Genomic DNA, 22819 nt, shown 5'->3' with positions numbered 1-22819 from the left:
ATAACCTCCAGAGGTCTCTTCCAAACTCAACTATCCTGTGATTTTACGGTATAGAATTCATGTCCAAAAGTGTCAGACTAACCCTGCCTCTGCCCATAAGGATACTTGGTCAATGATTTTTCAAAAACACTTTCTCCAGAGCAAAACTGAAATTTTAACATGATACCTTATGTTTTCAGACACTACTGATTCCTTTTCTGCCTCCTCCCACCACATTTTGTCCTCCCCAGAATCACTGTAGACAAGTATTTTCATCAGCAAATGTGGACAGTCAGACAGATCTTGAAATCCATTACAGACTCAGATACTGACAGTGATTTCAAGTGGAAAATGCCCCAATATGTATGGATAGTAATAAAAATTTCTTCATACATCTGTTCTCCTACCCTGTGTCCCACAGTGTTCCCAGGTACAACAGTTCTCTGCAAGTCATTAGTCAGAAAAAGAAATAAAATTGAAAAGTTACATCATTAGCATTTCTGTTCAATTTTCTCCCTGCAAGTTTACAATAATCACAAAAATAAATCCTGATCATTAATAAATTAATGAAATTACCACAAATAAGCAGTGCTGGAAGACACTTTCAAAAGTGTCTTTCAAAAGTGTCTTTTTAAGATACGTTCAAAAGTCACTTAGTCCATTCTCTTGTCCTAGCATAGGACCAGATACACTTTTGTCTCTTCTAGCAGATTTGCCAAACGTGCTCCTTAAGATTTTCACGGCTTCCACACAAGTCCTAGACAAACTTTTTAAGCAAGCATTTTAAGTTTTCTTTCCATGAAAAGTTTTCCCCATCAAGCTCAATTCTCCCTAAGACAACTTCAGCCTACTCCTTTCTCCTGCACCACCAGAGGCATGGAGAAGAGATTATTTCCTTTCATGTTTCAGCAATATTCTGCGTAATTAAAGATTTGTCCATCCTTCATCCCCTGGGATTTCCTCTTCAGGAGGCTCAATCACCTCATGTGTTTGATTCTTTAATACATATGTTTATAGACATTTAATTACTCATTCTTATTACTCTCCACTGAATTTCATCTTCTCCACATAACTTTTGAAGAATGTTGTCCAAAGAAGGGTATGCCATTCCAGGTGAGATCTTAGCAAAGCTTAGCAGTGTGGCAACTTCTGCATGGTGCTTCCTGGTTACTGTCTGCACATTCCTGTATGACATTAATCTCTTTAACAATACTGGCTACAGCTCAACTTACATACTATAATGGCTCTCTGATTCTCTGCCAAAGAATATCTCCCTACACCATTTTCCTTAATCCTATGTCAACCACATAAACCACCCCTACATAACTACACCACTTTGCATTTATGCTTTTGAATGGCATCATCACATCATAACCATAGCTTTGGTTTTTAAGGATAATTTTTAATATAGTCCTGCCATTAGATGTTACTCTTCTCCCAGTCTTATGCTATCTGCAAGTTCATTGAGTACACAAATTAGTTAATTTGTTAATTACATAATAAAAACACTGAAAAAAGCCAGTTCCCAAAGAGGTCACTGTTCAAAAAAAATATTCCATAATAACAGTAACCATTTATAAATAGTTTTTGTCATCTGTAACTTAACTGTTTACACTGCCTTTATAGTATTTTTGGTTTCTTGAAAGCCATATGCTTCATATGTACAAGTAGAACAAACTTTGCTGAGTTAAGGAAACTGGGAATACAAAGGAGGTACTGAGGTGTTGTGAACAAAATGTAATATTGCCAGTATCTAACAATAACCAATAAAGAAAATATTCACTATCCATATTATATACAATTTTATAAGAACTTAAATGAGAATATCAGAAACAGAGCTCAGAATAATACACTGTTTTACAGAATATCAATTTTGAGTCCTATTTTTCCATTTTAATTTTTGACAATTTCTTACTGTGTATTCAAAAAGTATATCTGTCACGGTTTGGGAGCCCCAAAAATTTAATTTCCAATTTCCAATTAACCACTTTCCAACTCCAGGGGGAAACCCTTTTTAACCCATGACAATATCATAGCTTTCATGACCCACAAGTATGAAGGTCCACTTAAATATACATATTAAAAAACAAACTAAAACTGATTCTGCTTGGAAAATAATTAACAAGTTTTATGCAAGCTTTAAACCAATTGTGCACAAGTTCAAAAGCAAACATTTCTTTTATCATGTGAACTTACAAGGCATTCACCTTTAGAAGAAAGGAAAAACAGCAACTAAACTGTTTAAAGCTTAAATAAAATCAGAAGTAACATTTTAAGAATTTGAAAATTTAGAATAATAAATTTTTTTGGGGTTGTCTTTATGAAAGGAATATTTTCAGCTCAGTGCTTTAAGTTCTACTCTAAGACTGAATATCCTAGCTTTGCCAGTTTCTGTTAAATCTTAAAATTTTCAAATAGCAAAAAAAGTAATGACTTAACAATACAAGGTCTGTGGATGAAATACTGGCCTCTTAACTGACCCAAGATTTCACCTTATATCTGCTAAAGTTCTGAAACTTTACAGATATTTTAAAAGCATGAAAAAAATGAAAGGACATTTTCCTGGTCCTTGGAAATTTCTTCATACATATTATGTATATTCATATAGCATTCTATGCATAAACAATATCACAAATACCATGCATGTGCATAGACATGCTATACATAATACTACGTCTTATCATTCCAGCTCTTCATGCACAGAAAACACATCACTTCACTGGGAGCTTCATATATGGAACATTTGCAGAAAAAAAAGACAAACGAAGCAGCAGTAACTCCTTCAAGTGTACTCTGATGTAATCTCTTATGTTACTGACAAGGAGAGCAAAACCTGATTTTTGGTTTTCCCTTTGCAAATGAGGGTTGGAAAGCACATGGTGTTCACCTTATAAAATGCCCTCAGCTGAGTGTTCTAAATGGCAATTACTTCAAACATACTCTCCAGTATGTTCTAATGCTATACAGACATTACTTAGTCTACAGAGAGCAGCTTACTTACGTCTGGGGCTCCTTTTCATTTTGCTGTTTTTGCTGTGGTTGGAGAACGTTATTTACCAGCTCAGTGATCCCACTAAAGGGAAACCACCTGTTTAAACAAGCAAATAATGTGACTGAATAACCAACAAAACCACACTAGTTTAAATGTTTTCTTATTCAACACTATTAGAAATACACAGGCGGAAAAGCTAGAGCCGATGGGAATGTTAGCTGCAGAACTAAGTCAGCCACTAAGGATGTAAGGGAAGTAAAGTTTTACAATTCACCAGGTCACAAGCAGGCAGCAAGAACCTACATCCAGCTAACATGTGGATGGAGTAAGAAGCTGCAGGCAGCTCTCTTACAAGCCAGTCAGGAAGCAGATGACAAACTACCTGCAGCCTATCAGGTATCAGTGAAAGCTAATACCATCAAAGGTGCAGAGAGCAGAACATGGCAAAGGTAGAAAAGTCAAGCCTATTGCATCTTTCAGATATTTTACTTACTGTGTCGACTGTGGTTTTTGCTCTTCTTTGACCCTAAAAAGATAAGTTTGCACAACTGAGTGCAACGTGTTGTAAAACAACGACCCTAAAGTTCTAAAATCTCTATTAAATGGGCTGGGGAAAGTTCCCACTTTGAGTTAAAAGGATTTTCTTTAATATTTGTTTATGTTTACATTAAATTGTACTCTGGACTTGTTTGCATTTAGGATTAAAAATTGAGAATGCCAAGTATAGGAAACTTATAGTTGCAAAATTAAATTGGTAATGTTCTATAACTGACTTTCAATTCTTTGCACACAATATCATGTTAAAACATTTCCAGGAATACATTCAGCTATAAATGCAGAGGAAGGTGCTTTGATTATGTAAACTACAATCTATTTTTTTATTTTTATTTACAACTGAACTGCCTATCATAGTTCAAGGTGAATTTGTAACATGTAACGTGCCATTTAAAACGAAATATCCTAAACTAATAGATTAAAGGAAAATCTCCACTACATTTATTAAACTACAGTGATATCAAGACCTGCAGACAATGTAACTCTAAAAACTAAGGAAGGAAAGCTAGGGAATTTTACTCTTGAGTGAACTTTACTAGGACTTGCTTAAAGAAATAAGTAGATAATACACACAGTAGGCCTGTTTAATATTGATTAATATTTGTCCACTGCATTTAGGAAAACATTCCATCTGAAACACATGCTTTAACTTGAGTGATCAAGGTGATGTTCTAAACCAAACCCCAGAATAGAGACATATACTCACAGAAATATTTATATCCTCAAATTGCAGGTATTGGTCTTAAATATTAAGTTAGGATCTGCTTTCCCTGGGTGTTAAAAAAACCCAAAAATGCTCCTAAATAGATATTCTGAATGTCTCTAAAGAGAATACTCTCACTTATTTAACAGGAAGTTCAGGCTTGTAATTTAGGTGGATTCTTAGGGTTGCACAGAAAATTAAAGCTCATCAAAATAGCTCCACATCTCCTTCACTATATGATACCACAGGGAATATCTCTATGAACAGGATTCAGTGACTAAACAAGAACTAAATAAATGGATGATAAGAAATACTAAAATCTTTCCAAAGCTTTTCCTATACAAAAGGAAAACTGAACATTCAACACACAGTAAAATGTCTTCAAGCATGGTTTTGCCTCTTCAGCATGTTAGAAATTTTATACAAAGAAATGTTCCAGTACCAAAACAAAGCAAACAAATAAGTAAACAAACAATCCCACAAAAACAAGCAGGTATATTCCAAAGAAATAAAAAATGTGAAAATAAAAATTCCTCATGCAGTTGCAATTCCACTCTACCATGCATCTTAATCATAATATTGTCTTTAATCAAGAGAATCCACACTAGTTTTCCAACATAGAAATTCAAAGCTGGAGGAGTGGGAAGGGCAGGGAATCAAAGCATTTTCATACTTTTTCACTATGTAGGCCAGGACTTTTAATTTAGATCCCCCAAAATTACAGCCTTAAAGCTCTATATGGTCAGCTGTGAGAAGGAAACACGCTCAGACAATAATTCAAAGCTCCTAAGTCACATACATAGAACTAAACACCGTAAATTTGATCTTTCTGACAACTGGACAAAGAACACTGAATATACCACTAATCCTTATATTCCTCTCCGTATATGACTTCCAGACAAACTGCACACTTTTAAGTTATTTCTTCATTGTGAATTTTTCTGTTGAAGTAAATAAAGGAAATCTGAGCCCTTCACATGATCAGATTACAACCAACATCTTTCCTTTGGGTACTGATCATGGTTAATATTTCTTCACACGTAGAACTGAGATCAGAATAGTGTAAAATCAAAATTGTAATACTGCACACTAATTCTAAGTGTGTAGTTTGAAATTTTGGTATTTTTTTTCAACAGGATCTAGAATCTTTACATAATAGTATATATATGATGACTTCAAATGCAGCTGCAAACCCTTGGTATTTTTGAAAATCTTACAATCAGTTTTTAGTTTTGCACCATTCAATAAAACACATTGTCCAAAAGCAGACACTTTGAAAACCTGCATTTAAAATTATTTGCTCAGCATTTTATAGGAACATGCTGTTTTAAGGCAGTATATAATTTGACCCTACAATTCAAAATATCTCTCTTATAAATTAATCTTTTCTCCTCCCACAATTCTCTGTCTCATTCACTATACACTTTCCAACACTGCAGTTATGTGAGGACAAGAGCTTCCATTATTATATAACAGTGACGCATTCCTTGAGCACTCTCCATACATCCTTCAGTCCCTGGATTAGGCAATGATCTTCCTTGACTTTATAACAAGCATGGAAGGCAAATTACAGTTTGAAAAGAAATTACAAAAAAATCTATTTAATACATTCTACCATATGAAATTAAACAAATATTGACCTTGTGGATCAACAAGCCTGAACCTTTCAGGTGTACAGCTCAGGTATTTATCTTTCAAGGCCAGAGAATGGAGAGAGATTCTGAAGCTAGATCAGAAAACCACAGACTAATTTCTTCTGCTTTCTTTCCAAAAGACTCTTCATTCAGATGAAATTAGAAGTTGTAGTAACTGATAGAAATAATGATTTATTAGATAAAACACACAGAATGTATTTTTAACACTGCTGTGGTTTAAATATTTTTTCCAGACAGAAAAGGGCTGAAGAGACTCCAGATACTTGAACCCTGTCTACATATACACATACAGCTTATTTCCTTCGGTTACAAGAACTTCTTTGTGTTTCACTGGATTGTGTAGTCCCATATTTATGCAATGATTTCTCCCCTCCTTTCAAAGATCAGAAACTAATAATTGCTTAAAAGAAGTGTATCGCCAGGTCGGAAAAATCCCAAACCTCCATTTTCTCAACAGACTAACTGAAAGACCCCAAGTAGAATGACTACATTCTGCTTCTTCCAGACTACCTGTCTTCATTTTACCTTCTTATGTCTTTTCAACTCTATTTGCTCAAAACTCTGCCAAGAACAATGCCAGTTCTCATCATTCATTAAAAACAAACTCTGATCAATATCTGTTTACTAAAACCAACAAGAGGCTGCAGACAATGTGTCGGATCAACAGTGACAGACAATGCATTCTAACAGTGCAGAATATTAAATATTTTACCACTTATTCTAAAATGTTAGAGGAGTCTGAAGCTTTTGTCAAGGTTTTTTTGTTTGCACAGATCATAACTGCATACACTCTTTCACTTGAAAACAAGCCAGGATTTTTCTACTTGCTAACAGGAATTTTTACACCTTGCACTTTGTTATCAGGAATCTCTACCCTCAAAACACACATAGCACCATTACTCCCGTGTTCCTCTGTAAGCCTACACAGTGCCAGTGCCAGATCCCTTTGATCTTTTCCAGTAGCTAGAATTGTTGTTAGATTTCAAGTCTCATGAACACTTTTTGATGTTAGACCTTCTCCACGTACCAAAAATTTCCTCAAAGATTAAGGCTATTCCCACCAGCACAGAGAATGAATAGAAGAAGAGAACAGAAAGAAGAGGGAGGAGAACAAGAAAAATGGAAGCAGGAGACAAAGTAATGAAAACATCAACATAAAAATTATTCTTATTCCTTTAAACTCATAATACCTTTATTTTTCAATCTACTGCCACCAATAAAAGCTTCTCTCTAAAATCTACTATGTCAAAACCATAAAACATTCTTTCCAAAAGATGTGTTGCACACAGGTAAGTTAACGAGCACTCTGTTACCAGAGCTCATCTGTACTTTTACATACTTGGATGTATAGCCACAAAAACATGGGGGTAGAATTCAGGTGCCTCAATCCATGAAAATGACCCTTAAAACACACTGTACACCTCCTAGATATCTGAAATAAAACAGGTATCTAGCTCTTCTCAAATGAAGTTTGGGGAAATCCAAATTTTGGAATCAGCCATCCTTGGCAGGCATAAACGTCTTAATATCTATATCTAATGCAACAACACTCAAGATTCACAATTTTGCCATCCATGGACCTACAAGGACAAGGAGATCTGATATGCAGGAATAAAAAGTTATAAGTAGATATGAACTATTCCAAAATCTTTTGGTAATTCACAACTGTCTTCTTAATGGAAAACTAGTGAAAAGATTTTAATGAATGTATGTAACTGGCTTTCTCTGCAACTTATATATTCCCATTCTCAAAGTATACAAACATCATAATCTCTAAAAGTATTTCCCATCACCAATATTTCTTAATATAGAATAACTTCCTCCCCTTGAACTTACACCCTGGAAAATGGCACTGAAAATAAAATAGGACTTAAAGAAACAATGATAAAACTCTAATCTCCCTTCCCTCTCCCCTCCGTGTGGCTCCCATTCTTTCTCAACAAAAAATGACATTCAGTGCATAACTATATTCAAACCCTTGTGGGGTTGCCCATTCCCTTCGTCAAACTAGGATCTGAACTGAAAAAGGGATAAGATCATCAGCTCCAGCCACACTCTAAGGTTTCCACCACTCTGTCTTAGAATTAAAGGTCCGTGGATTCATTTTCCTAGATTTTTTACTTTTCTTTTTCTAAATCGATTATACGCCCTACATCAAATGCCAAAAAAAAAAAAAGGATTAGTTGCAGTGACTGCAGTGACTGCAGTGACTACAGTCCCACGTTGGAGGTCAAGACATGTGACACATGCACAATATATAACTTTGCCAGCACCCACTCTTGACAAAACAGTCGAGTTAACAGATATAGTCAAATACATGTACAATCAACTATTTTCTTGAAAGAGTGCAACTCTATGAGATTAATTAAGTTAAATTATATAAGTATGTTTAACTCCAAGAAAAGAGAGATAAGGTCAAACATAAATCCATGTCAATTGCAAAACTGTAAAATATCTACATATTAACTGAATTGATTCTCTGCATTGATTATCCTATAGAGGCTATAAGAACATATACCTTAGAATATGTAGCTTATCTATTTTTGATCAAAATTAAAGTCTTTATTTTATATGACTGCTCCAAGTTTTGTATTAATTCAGAGAGTATAGGTATTTGAATTGAGAATGATCATATTTTGGACAATAAAGCAATGTCTTTCCAAAGGAATATTTTCCTGAAAATGTATGCAAGTGATTTTCCTGACTAATTTTGTTCTGTTTGTTACAAAAGTACTAGCAGTTTCCACAAAAACACCTCCAAGATCAGCAGCAGAGAGGCTATTGAACATTTGTTATTAGTGAACAAGAAAGTGAAGTTGGCTACCTGGGCTAGAAACAATACCTGTTACACAGAATAAATTTAAAACCTATCTAACTCCAAGCTGAAGAGGTTAAACATCCCTGAAGTCCAAACTGAAGTTATCTTAAAGATACAAGACAAACAATAAGAAAGTACCATACACACGTCATAGACAAGCACATACATTCTCCTGTACAATAATCTAGGCTGAATGAGCTCCCTGAATGAACCTCAGATAAACATCACCCACAAACATAACAAATTCTGTAAGATTAAGACTACTCCAACATTTAGATGATAATTAGAAGTGGGATAGTTTTATCTAATGTTTCAGACAAACAACTCTCAGAGTGAAATTTTGACACCGCTATTTCTATAAAATATATACTAAAATGTGGTTCACTGCAACCAAGAACATAGTGCTCAACAGCCCTGTACTTTCAACTGTAAAACTGAATACACTGACAGCATGTTTTGATTAATTCAAATCCAGCAAAAAAAATCAGACACTGCTTATCTTAGGATATGAACTCTTCAGGGCAAAAATGTTTCCTATCATTTGTTTCTGGAGTAAGAGATAGGGACACTGTGTTCTACAAATAAAAGCTCCCTCACTTCTCACACATTTCCTAACTTGGCCAGACTTTTTCCTTAGTGTTTGTTATGGTGTTGATAGTAAAACCATAAAAATGAGTGTCAAACTCACAAATCAGCACATGAGAAAATTACTATAGCACAACTGTAATAATAAATAAGTACTACACTGAAAGGTGGCCATTATATTACATACAGTTCCAATAATTAATTCATGGATCAATGATCTCTTTTGAAGGTTATCCAAAATTGCAAGCAGGAGGCCTAGACCAGGGAGGTGATACTAAAAGTTCAATATTAAAAATACAGTGTTTGTCCAAATCTACCACATAGTTTAAAATGGGCTACTGCAGCTTTTTTCTATAATTAGCAAGCAAAAGATTATTTTGGTTATCACAGAGTACGTGGGAATTTCTAAGCCAGAATTTGTAAGCCATCAACCTTATAATTTGTTGCCATGTGGAATATGCCAGCTGCTTCCCACTTGTGTCTGCTGAGGGAATGAGGCACGTACAAAAATTTGGAAACACAAAAATTATATACACCATATACTATATATACTATACACAGGCTGAAAAGCCTCACATGGGACCCTGACACTTCTTCAAGGCCTCCAGATAATCAGCAACTGCCTTTACTCAGGATATTTTAGCTGGTTGAGTTTTAAGCACATGCATATTTCAGTTTATGGGGGGGGCGCAAAATAGTTTTACTTGGATTTAATTTTTTCTCTCCAATTTAATAAGTGTTACTCTCCCAAATCCTGTAGATATGTGGACATTTCAGGCAGATGATTTATGTAGAATTAAAAAAAAAAATCAACCTGAGATAGCAGGCATCAAATCAGAAAAAAAATACTGGACTTTCATTTTCCAAGTTGGAACAGAGGCAAAATTGTCAAATTGTCACATAACATTTCTTACTAAACGCAATTCTGTGTAATTATGGGGGCCTTATAGCAAATCTGAGGTGAGATTTGGTTGGAAAATGGTTAAGTTACAGATACTACTACAACCCAAACTCCTAACAAAGATTAATTTTTGACAGATAGAATTCATTTAAATGTATCTATTTTTAAACAAAACTGAAGAACATTCCAATAATCTTTTACTTTCTTATTGTTGTTAGTTTGAAGTTAGCCAGATCTTGGGTTTGCTTGTGTATTTTCCTATACTTTTAAGAACAGTTTAACAAACTGTCAACTGGAAAGAAAATTTTCCTCCAATACAATCATTAAGAAAAATAGTCTTACAGCTCATGTTATTTTTTAAAAAGTCAGGTTTCTCCATAGGAGTGCTGAAATAGATCTTAGGTCTGCCACTGTGATCTTGTATCATTCGTGTAAAGAGAAAAAGAAAAGGTTTTACAGTCTTGCCTACAAGGATGTGTGAAACATAACCACAATAGCTGCATTACAGTGAGCCATAATTTACTTCTGGAAATGAGGATGACTGTAACAAGATGACTGTGAATTATATCATCTTATTCATAACCAAAATGCAAACATTTACCATTATTATAGTAATAACATAGGCCTAAATATATCCCAACGTAACATACAGGTGTACAAGACTACTCAAACTTGAGTAGATCTATAACCTCCAAACATAATTTTACCAGAATGAATTTCAGTAACAGATAATCAAATACCATATTAGTTGTTGTCCTATGGTTGTTTTTCTTAAAAAGCATCTAAAAAAGGCAATTTTTTTCAGGAAAAAATTTAAATATTTTAAATGAAAATTTTAATAATAAGGATTTTTAAGGGATATTTATTTCACTGTCTGGATCACAACTTTCCTTACTAAATGCAATTTCTATTGTTTCTGTATTGTAAAGAAGAGACTTTATTTTTTACTTATGCTTTACACTGTTTTGCAGATAACTGAAATTCTCAGGGAATTAATAAAACAAAGCAGAAAGCCTAATTTTAAAATTGATACAAAAGCTCAGATACTGTAATCAAGTACAATTAAGACTTTTCCAGAACATTAGTTGAATTCTACATAATATATTTCAAATATTCTGCAAAAAGGATGGCCTGACAAGTAATAAATGTATAGATGTACAATGTAAGTAGTGTCATTTCAGAATAAATCACTAAAAAAGGCATTTTTTCCTAAGGGTTTTGCATTGCTTTTGGGTTGGTTTTTTACTTCTTCAACAGTAGATGGCATTCCAAGCATCTCCTGCAGAAAGTGCTTTCATAGATGCTTGTACTGTCACCAGCTGCTACAGTGAAATATGTAACCCCAGGCTCATCTGCTAGCAGGTGAATTAAATAAAAATTCATTTTAACTCTGTAATTAATTTAAATGCATTGGTAATTACTTTGGATTTGATATGTTGTTTTGCCTGTTAAATAACAATTTTATAACATTATTATCTATCTATCTATTATTGTCATCCACCAGGTGAAAAACATATATACTGAAGTGCTTAAAAACTACACCGCAGACAATAAGTTAGTTTTTCTCAGACATTTATTTGCATGAAATGAATTCAAATGTCTTCCAGACTGCAGCAATCCTAGAGAAGGACTACTTACAGACCATACAACAGGAACACAAACAACAAATATCACAAATATCACAAATTTGTTCTTGTTCTCTTCAAAAGCAGCCTTACAGAGAGCCCCTTTCTGGGGCAGACTCATGTCCTGCACCTCCTCACACGAGAAGCTCTGGATCACTGTTGTATAAAAGACAGGGGTATTGGCATACAAATACTTCCTCTGTCGGCCTGGCTTACTAAAGCGCATGAAAAATAGGAAAAAAGAACACAACTTCTCCTACGAAAACAAGATTAGAATCTAAGAATTAAACAGGAAATGAAAAACCAGGAAAAGAAAAATAAATGAGAAATACAATAGTAATGTAGAGTCTATTGTTCCATACAAATTTTGTGACAATGCTTTCAAATAGTCAGTTTATGAAGAAATCATTGAATTTTGCTGATTTGCTGTTGCTGTTCACATAAATCTTGAGAGTTTAATATTATTAAATAAATTTTATTTAGTATTTTCTGAGGGAATAATTTCTATATTATACTATCATATATTATTTATTACATATTATATAATATTAGATAATATTATTGTATTATACTATTAATAAGAAGTCTTCTGTGAGAATAAAACATAAAATACTGTTTTTTCCTGAGAATATACTTTGTTGAATAAAAGTATAAATGGGAATACTTTTAGATCACTTTGAATTTCTATCCACATATTCTACAGAATTTATTAGTTTATATCTGAAAAGCATTGGAAATTGCTGTGATATAATCTCATCTATTTGTGATGTAGTATCTCTGACTAAATGAGACAATTGAGGTAAATACAATGCTCAGTTTACATGCTACTGAAAGAAAGCACAAGTGGTTTTCTCTAAAAACAGATGTTGTCTTGTGATTCATTGGATGCATAGAAGAGCAAGAACCATATATAAAATATTATTATAAACTGTCTGCATGACTAGCTATAGTAATACAGTTCACAATAGTAGAAATGTTCTTTTCCCTTGGTTTTATAACCCTGAATCAATGTTCCCCTAAGAAATAAAATATTTCAGTGTATATTTTTTCAGGATGCTTTGCTATTTCTGTCTACGTGTCTCTTTATATCAGTACCCCGTTGGGATGTGTTCGCTATTTTCACCTTTATTTTGAAGTGAACTAAAGTTAGATAATACTTGGAACTCACCAATTTTTTCTAGATTTTTTTTCTGATTCTTTTTCTGCATGCCCTTGCCTTCTACTCATTGCCTGAATAAGGCTCTCCTAGTTTGAGGAGTTTATTTAAGTTGATATTTTTTGTGCACATTTTTATTTCTTATGTTGTACAGATGTATTCACAAAGAGTGACCAGAGTGATTCGAGAGCTGTATCGCAGATGCCAATCAAACTGGAGTGTTGTCCTTGCTCTAGTGAGCAGGCTTTAGGCTCAGGAGACAAACATAATCCAATTCTGTGAGTACAACCAGATCTGAAACTACTGACAAATTTGCATACATTCCACTCTCTACACTTAAAAACTCCAGCTTTAAAGGTTTTAAAACTGATATTCAAAAAATAGTACCTAAAGAAATAACACCTACAAAAAAAAAAAAAAAAAAAAAAAAAAAAACACTTTTGCAGGACACGTTGGTGAAATTAATCTTTAACACTTTTTATTTTTTTGGGCCCAGAATTAAAATTCTTTCAGATAGTTTCCATATCACAAATTGCACAATTCGTCCACAACTAAGCAGAAGCGTAAAAGCATTTCAATGATCTGCTATAAAAATCAATTAAAATTATTTCTTTCAGTCTAAGATGTAAGGGCCTCTGATCAAAATTTCTTAGCCTCTCCAAAATATCTTGTCTTGGCTGAAAATGCCAATAGTTTTAAAAGCTAAAACTATATTAATCATTAAGATATAATAATAATTTTGATTAATTTTCATTAACTCCTGTCACACATGATTCTCTCCAGTGGCCAGTGGCTGAATCTGAGACATTTACTGGTCAAGGGAGTTGTGGTTTTACTGAGTCTACAAAAATCTTGTTGTTTTGGGTCCAATGGATTTGACATTTCAGAGTACAATGCAGGTTGATGAATCAGGCTGTACTGAATTTCAAAACTGTAGAGACATCACACATTTATTTTCACTTTGGGTGTTAGTTTCCTTCAGTGTCTTTTTACAGGTTATTCAGCAAATTGGTTTAATAACCAGTGAAAAAAAAGACTTAAATTTAACACTCCAGAATTAAGAATTATACGCAAATCTGATCTGTGTAACTATTCTTCCCCTTTGTTCAGTGAAAGTAAAACATCTACTCTCTAAATAGGCTCCAGGAAAGAACTCTGGACTCCAAAAATGTGAGAGCAAAATCAAGCAAAAACTGTACTGCTCTTTAACAAATTCTGTGTTTATTTAAACTTCTTTTATTGGGTTTCATAAGACAACTACTCACACATAACTGTTCCTCTGAGCAAACTAACTAAGCCCTGAGATCTTACATATATAGTTTATAGTTTAAGCCAACAGAAGTTGTTGAAACATTTTTTTTCCTCCTTCTTCTGATTCAAAAATACATCATAGGGGTTCCTGAAAGTATTTCATACATTTCTGAAAAATCAAAATGCTCTCCCAGAATGACTGAAAACTTCAATTGTGTGATTATTTTTAACATAGATTTCTAAAATCAAATAGAGTATCATTGAAACTGTAACAATCTTACAGTTTTCTGTCTGACTTCACTTTTTTCTATATTTTTACTAATATTAAATTTCCTAGTCAGTCTGCAAAAAAAATCTTTCAACAGTCAGACACAAACTCAAGTGTCTAGGCTGGTAACCTCTAAACCTCTTCACCAAATACAATGAAAATTTTAAGGGTACAATTAAACATTATACTTTAATTAAAAATACAGTATTCTCTCAACAGTTAGCATTTTGATGTTGATTCAATACCTAAACTTCCTGAAAGGATGCAATGTCTCTCGAATGACATTAAAAAGTAGAATCTGAAGTTTGTCCCCTTTGTTTTATGTTTCCTGGGAGTAAACTTAGGAACCAATTAAGAACCCAGAACCCTCTCCCTGAGATGCTTTTTATCTGGAACATTCACTACTTCTTTGTAAGAGTGATCAGTCTGGGATTCCAGAAGTTTGGGATTGGCCATAATAGGTTAAAGGCACCTGTAGTGTGTGGGAAGACAGAGATAGAAAAAAAAGACTTCAGGTCCTTCAGGTCTCATATTCCTCCTTCAGCAAAACTACATCTGTACTAGAGGCATAAACAGAATGCTACCTATAGAAACACTTACTTTGTGAGCATCATTCTTCATAAACATATGTTATTCAAACTCTTCTCTGAACAGAAGTTCTAAATGTTTAATAACGGAATTCTGCACAGCAGCTTTGGATGATCATTTAACTCCTAAGTCTTTATTGTAATGCAGACACTCATTGTTCTCATTCCTAGCTAATTACAAGCATTCATTCATGTCTGTTTGTAATTAGGGTACATTTAAAATGAACTGAACTGTCATTCATGAAGACACTAAATATAAATGATAATTAGTAAACACAAAGTGACATCAAAACCAGCTCAAACAATAGTCCTATGATTTAAAATGTAGCACATGCTAAACATCTTTGAAAAACTCACTACTTAACACATTTTGCAGAGCTACAACACCAGTATCAATTTCTAATTGGGAGTATGAAATTAAATTTTGTAAATTCAGTATTTTCTTATACCTACACTAGTAGTATAAATGAGAGGTAAAGGCAATCTAAAGAAAACAAGTTTAAAAGTGATTCTCAAGTTCATAAATGTGAATTTTTATCCTGTTTTTTTGTAAAGAATATACTCACACCTTTCTTCTGAGGAAAGAGGTATATGCACTTTTGCTTAAAGAGAGAGTGAGAGAAAAAAATGTACTTCATGCATGAAAAATCTACCCAAAATCAGCACAAGGAGTAGACTTTTCAAAATTGCAGAAATTAATGATGGAAAGATGAGTTTACTATGTTTCAGTCATGGTTATCCTCATTAGTCACTGTCTATCCCAAGCACAAGTTCAATACACTCAGTTGTGTGAGAAGTAAATGTGACAACAGTGCATTAAATAGCTTAATGTCTAATAAATTAGAACTTCTATCTTGCCTGAATCTCCCAAACTGCAAGTTAAGCTCAATAATTCTTGTCCCATCATCTACTCTGGGCACAAAGACCAACACTTTTTCATTTCTTTGGGAATCCTGAAGTTCCTCCCAGTATTCTGCCCCAGAGCACATCAAATGTGTTTAGTATCTTCTCACGGTATGTTTTCTAGAGGTCTCACCTGGACTACTGTCAACTTATCCACTGCTATTTTGAGTTGCAATTTTCAAAAATAGACACTTTCCAGATGGGCATTCAGTGATGTTCATTAGAACTGCATAATTGCTTCACAGTTTTGTAGGACATTGTAATGTTTATGCAACCTGTGATGGCAAATACTCTTTCCATAACGGGCAATTAAAGTTCATGTTCAGCAGTTTAGAGCCTAGATACTGCACTTGGGATTTGCTACCCAGTCAGTAGGTGATTTCAATTTAAATGTATGATTACATGTAAGCTTAGTACTTACTGAATAATATTCTTGTTGAATATCATTCAGTGATTTTAGATCATATCTCTAACTTCTCAAAATCATTTAAAACTGTCTTGTAACGCGCTTGTAAGTGCACTCTATTCGATCATTCTGAACATTAATGAATGGGCTTGACAACTTCAGCAAAGTTTCATTTGGTACATTTTTCTGTTTAGACAGAAAACCATCCATAGATTATAAGTAAAACTTTCTGGCTCATTACTCATGGGTACATATTACTATTCTACAGTAGTTTTCTCTGTATCACGAGCCCCAGCTTGCTTATGTTTTTCAAGATGATATTAAAGCCTTCCTGATGTCAAGATATGTTATTTATTGCCACTTCTCTGTCTACAGAAGCTGATATCTATTACACAATTAAATTAGATTTTTTTTTGCATGATTTGTTCTTGATAAATCCACATTGACTGCTATTCCTTTCTTTTTTTATCTTCTAGATACCTACAAGAATTTGGATTATTTCCTCTACTGTTTTTCTTGGAATTAGAGTAGGCTGATTCACTGCTAATACTCTGGCTCTTCTATCACTCATGCCACCCCCACTTTTTAAAAGGAGATGCTGTGTTTGCGTTTTTCTAGTGTTCTAGAAGAGTGTATCCAGAAAAGACATTCCATCAGATTTTCTGAACTTTCAGAATAGCTTAGAATGAGACCTAACAAATTAGTAATTTTATTATTACTTTGTGACTTACAAATACATTTAAAGTCAGAATTTTACAGGCAATCTTAAAATCTCAGTTAATTAAAATTAGAATTCAGCCAACAGAAACAGAAAACTACTTTCTAAAGCTCTGTCTATTCAGATCATTTGATCTGAATATAACCATTATTACAAAGTCTAGTCTTGACCTTCTAGATCAAAACAAGGTATAGAATGTCTGTGACCAATTTTGAAATTTTTCTATTCCCATTTCTGAAAAAAAATGCAATAGTCTTCTCTAGGTACTAAATGCTCTTTCCAAAAACATTTGTATTAACCAATAAACAAAATTTAAAACTGTTTAATACTTTTGGGCAACAGAGTCTTGGAAAGCACAATGGTTTTTTACTAATAGAGATGATCCCTACTCAACAAAAACAGAGAAGGTTCATCTGTCATAGCCCTTTGAGGCCTGTCTGTGGCACTGCTTGCCTGTATTAAACATTCCAGATTCTTTCTTATTTAACTTTTTCTTTTACTTTTTTTTTTAACTTAACTATTCCCCCAAGATCTCAGTGTTCTTAGTCCCAGCTGAATTCTTACTTGAAGAAGTGAGCCCGATGAAGAATAAAGATGCACAGAGATGTGGACAAGCTTGTCACAGCTGCGGAAACAACACATCTTGAAACTGAGCCTTACTTTACAGTCTCAATTTTTTCATATAGAAAATAATACACTTCTTTTTCCCTTTAGGAGACAACAGCTATAAGAAGGACATAAGTAGCTAAGTTGAATCCCAAAATTCATGAAAAGTGTATATAATAATTCAAAACTTTACTTAAACCTTCCTTTCCAAACAATGTACAGCAAAAAAGGGCCAAAAAATGACCATCACTATTAAAGAGTTCAGAAAAGATATTAAAAAAGGACACAACAATTGGAGATATGTGAGAGCTGAGTTCAGGATTTTTTAACCTCATTGGAAAAGTGATAAAATCAATATCTTGATTTCAATCTTATCAATTTCTATGTGCACAGGACCTAGACACTTTAAAAGGCATTTTCACTGTGAATTGGTTCGTTTTCTCTTCCACTTTGGCACTCTAGCCCTTTGATCATCCAAAGTGTAGACATGTTAGTTTGTAGCCAGGCCTGTTATGACTGAAGCAAGCTGTCATCTTGATGCAGAAAAAGCAGCTGTGAATGAGAAGATAATTCAGATTGGTCCACACAGTGAATACCAGTTCCATATGGCTTGGAAGCTTGGACTTCTTTCCTAACATAGATAAAAGAATAGCATTGATATAAACTGAAAAACAAGGAAGAGAAGTTTGAAAGGTGAGGGGAGGAGAATAGAAATTTTAAATTTGAGGTTTTTTAAATATTGAAACACTTTACTCATAATAGTAGTAAAACTTTTAGGTTAATATTGGATGTGTTTCTAAATATGTTCTATTTCAATCTCATGTTCTTGAGCTTGATGAGATAATTACTCCATGTGATTGTACTACATATGTGAGGTAATCAGATCATAATGGTCCCTCCTCTGATTTTAAAATCTACTTAGCCACTTTTCCCTTCTCTTACTATACACTCAGAAATTTTCTTCTGTGTGAATCTAAACATGCAACCTTTTTCAACTGATCACCCCCTCTAATATGTCATCATCTATGTCCTAATTAAAGATTATTAACAGCCATCTAACTGAAAAGTGATATATATTTGAAATGAACATTATGTTAATTAAGTTATGTACCATTCTGTTACAATGCACTTTTTACAGTCACTTAAACTTTTTAAGAAAGATAAATAACAACATGCACTGAAAAAAATACAGCTTACATTCTGTGCATGAGCCATATTTTAAGTTAATGCAGTACCACCACAAAAAAGTTATTTCAAATGTATGCTGTATAGATGATTTTTAAGTAAAAATTTATAACGTTATCTAAAAATATATGGGGTTTTATGTGTTCATTTTGTCCATGAATTATCAAACAAATTTCTGTAGTTTGCATAGCTAAAACTATAGAATTCAGTTTTTTAGTTTGCCTAAAATTACTTTGTTTAAACATCTCTGATAATAGCTGTAATACAAGCAATTCCCCTCCCACCCCAAAAAATGCAATATTATCTCACTGACTGCATTGAAAAGAAACAGTAGCACTGCAAAAAAAACACCAGTAAGACCATAAAAATACAAAATCACTGGACTTCAGAAGGAGAAAATAGCAAATTCTTCCAACTTATTTGAAAAGGGATTATTTTACTTTCTGGAGAACTTGTATACAGTGCCCTATATGCAGCTTAAAGAAGAGACCATACCTGGAACAGAAACACTTAAAAAATGGAAGTATGGAAGCCACCTGTTTTCTGTACAAAATACAAGCACTCTAGACTATAAAAAGCACATAAAATTACTACCTAATTAATTACACCTAGTGTTTCTCACTGCTAACACAACGCAACAGAATAACACTGACTTGCAAAATGCTCTTAGATCAGAAAGCAATGATAGAAGTACTCTGCTGTCTTCCACAGTTCTCATGAGAAAATAGCAAGCCCTTTTGATTTCAATAAAAAGGCATTCTATAAATAAAATGTATTTATATCTTTGCAAATAAGCACAAGAGTTACACTGATCACGGCTTTAGAAATCTTGCCTAATTTTTCTATAGTGCTTCGCAGCCCAGCTTAGCATCTGGATGTGCTGATTTTTATCACTTATAGAGATAACAGGGTTTCACTACTTGAACAAGATCTCCTCAGGAATGAAGAACAGCTGGTGGAAGCTGAAGAAGAAGTGAATAGGCACAAGAGACCACTCAAAATGTTTGTACGTCTATTTTGTCGAACATATATATCCTCAAACCGTTAAACCAGTCAAATATTTAAAAGTTCTCTTGGAATTCCTCCTGGCAATGGTCTACCATACAGCACCTACAGCAGTTTTCTCCTTTCCTAGCTTGTCAGGAGATTCCATTTCATCTTTATGGATGCCTTTATTTATCAGCTGCCATTATCATTACCTATGTCAACCACAGTAGTACAAAATTCATCAGGAAGAAGTCATCAGCCATTATCAAATTCCCATCTATATTTTTCCACTGTTAGTACTGTAGCCTAGTTTTCTATTCTCTGTACTGATTTTTAATTCTTATTTTCAAAATGCTCAGCATCTTGTGTCCAACATGTCCAAGATAAAGATCATGATCAACAATTTCACTCCTCAGACAAAATAATGTTTTTAATCTACATGAATGGAGACACAACTTTTCTACAATAATCCTCCACTACACTTCTAAACCATCCTGTCTTTTGTTGCAGGTGCAAGGTGCACTGGTGTCACCTCTTCTAATATGAGCACTAAGAAACATACATATTTTTAAAAAAACCCTCCATGTTAATACAAACTCCACTAACTGCACATGAAATTCCTCCCCCAGGGAGAGAATGTGAGAGAACAACCCAAATGTAACAGATGTTAGCCATGTCATTTAATGCATGAATGAAAGACTAAAGATACTATGTTGATGATGACAACATAAGAATCTCTGCAGAAAAGAATGGGATTAGCACTTCAGTATCTATTGTTAAAAATGAGGGAACGATGTAAAAAAAAAACAAAGACAATTCTCTTTTTCACATTTAATTAAATCCAAAACTACAGAATGACCAACAAAGAAGCCTCAGACTTCTAGTTTGCTGTAAAGCCTGTCGAAACCCCAGAAGACTATGATTCAAAATGAACATTAAATAAGCCACAGATGACACACACACCACAATACTGTGGTCAAACTTACTGACACTAATAATACTTTTTGTGATGTCTTGTATTGTTCCTGTGTATGGTTTCAAGACATAAATGGGGAGACTTCATCAAAAGCATTATATAAACTAGTTACTGAATATAAAAATTACTATAATCATTGTGTTATTAATTATAGATATTATTACAGCAAGGAATAAAATTATTGTGGACTCAGACTGTCTTAAACAAAACAGGATATTTGTTCTGTGCATCACTGACACTAGCTTTCAAAAAAGCTATAATTAAAAAAAATATTAAAAACTACATCTAAAAGACCTGTACAATAATTGTATTTATTGGCAGTTACTTAAAAACCTCAGAGTGCAACACAAACTTCCCTAAAAAGAGCACTTAAATTTTAAATGGGTTTAAATATCATTAAAATATTTTGAAGATGCCAGCCATACTCCTAAATACTATTTGAAGTTAAGAAAATTACTAAAGCAGGTGGTCAACTAACAGGTTTTTTAAAAAATGTATGATATCAAACATATCTGTGGAACCGTCAGTGTAGCCTTTTCTGTTACAAAATTTCAAGTAGACAGGAAATGTAAGGTATTTTCTATAAAATCGAGCAGAACAGCAGCATCTGTGAGGACACGTTATAATTAAGGTATTTTATCTTAAATTGTCATCATGATAACTCTACAAAAATATATTCTGGTTGGAATGTCAATGACTACTTAAAATTTGTATAGATCTATAAACATAAATCAATTGATAATGGATACTGTAAGTAATTTTTAAAACCAACAAAACACAAATTCATTATCATTTATCCCCCAGGAAAGAAGGGCAAATTCCCTATAATTGTTCTTGGAAGGAATTATATCCCAGGATTCCTAGCCTTGTATGCAATTGATAGCTTAGAGCTTTTTAGCATTCAGAGACAAAAATCTTATTGCAACAGCCTTAGATTTTCCAGGTTTCTCATTTAAAAATAACAGCACTATCTTATACATGTCTGAGATTTTTTACTATATCGGGGACATATCCATATGCTGTGGCCATAATATAGACATGGATGTCAGGCAACCAAATACACAGGTCTCAAACAAGGTAAGGCTAAATCAGTTTTCAGGAAACAAGAGTTAGATTTCCAGCAAGAATTATTATTTCTCTGCATTATGATATCACATAGAAGCCACAGGTAAATCCCTTCCTCCACTTTTATGTTAAAGTCCATAGATACAGAGAGAGCTGGAGAGCTTTGTTTCCAAATTATTTGAAGATCATGCTCAAAGACTGCAAATATTTATGAGCATGCCTAACTTCACACAAGTGTCTGCATGGACAAGGACCAATGGCAAGATTTAGCAACTACTGTACTGCATTCCTATGAGGCCTAAAAAGTACCCCAAGAAAAGTAAATTATGCACTAAGTACAATTAATGAAGTTAATTATCCCCAAAACCAAATCCAGACACCTGAAAATCTGACAATGAAACGTTATGGATCCAGTCTACAGATGGAAAAGGAGACTACTCTTCCGAACTTGAGTCTCTTCCATGAATTTGGGCATGTGGCTGAGGCCTCTCTACACATTTGAAGTTTGAAATTACATGCAATATTACCATGAATTGCCTTTTCATAGAATATTCTTGGAGAAGTCAATATCTAACTGAACAGATTCATTCATGTTATAAACATGGTATTGATCTTTTAGATAATAACTTGTCTGGCCAGAAATTAAAGTAATGGGGTAGAAATCCAGATTTTTTTACACTCTCAGACGAAGTTTGTACATGTAGGACTACAGAGCCAGGCTCTCCAGGTTGTTTTCCTGTCAGCCTCTGAGGTTTTCTGCATTGCCTGTGTAATATCATAGGTTCAACAACTGGGATAATGAATGTCCCATCAGACTTTTCACCCACTTCTTGCAGAAGGTGTGACTCTCAAACATCCTAGGTGGAAGGTTATGGGACATATCCTACTGGAAGCTATT

At 33.8% G+C, this 22819-nt stretch overlaps 1 protein-coding gene across 26 annotated transcripts in view; it reads right to left on the bottom strand.

Annotated features, from left to right (window-relative positions):
* Nucleotides 1–22819, bottom strand: part of RIMS2 (regulating synaptic membrane exocytosis 2) — a 458893-nt gene that overhangs the window by 383186 nt on the left and 52888 nt on the right. For 8 of the 26 annotated variants that reach the window (XM_039387618.1, XM_039387621.1, XM_039387643.1 and 5 more), the window contains exons 2-3: nucleotides 3465–3497; nucleotides 2981–3067 (exon numbers count right to left, since the gene is read on the bottom strand). The exons of the other annotated variants lie outside the window; for them this stretch is intronic. In XM_039387618.1, the coding sequence (XP_039243552.1) occupies nucleotides 2981–3067; nucleotides 3465–3497 (120 nt within the window). The remainder of the gene's footprint in view (nucleotides 1–2980; nucleotides 3068–3464; nucleotides 3498–22819) is intronic. 26 annotated transcript variants of the gene reach the window in all.

Source organism: Pipra filicauda, unplaced genomic scaffold, assembly GCF_003945595.2.
Source record: "Pipra filicauda isolate LSUMZ 115617 unplaced genomic scaffold, ASM394559v2 scaffold57_size4234018_pilon, whole genome shotgun sequence".
Lineage (NCBI taxonomy): Eukaryota > Metazoa > Chordata > Aves > Passeriformes > Pipridae > Pipra > Pipra filicauda.
The sequence above is the reverse complement of the archived record's forward strand: the minus strand, read 5'-3'. Positions and strand labels throughout refer to the sequence as shown.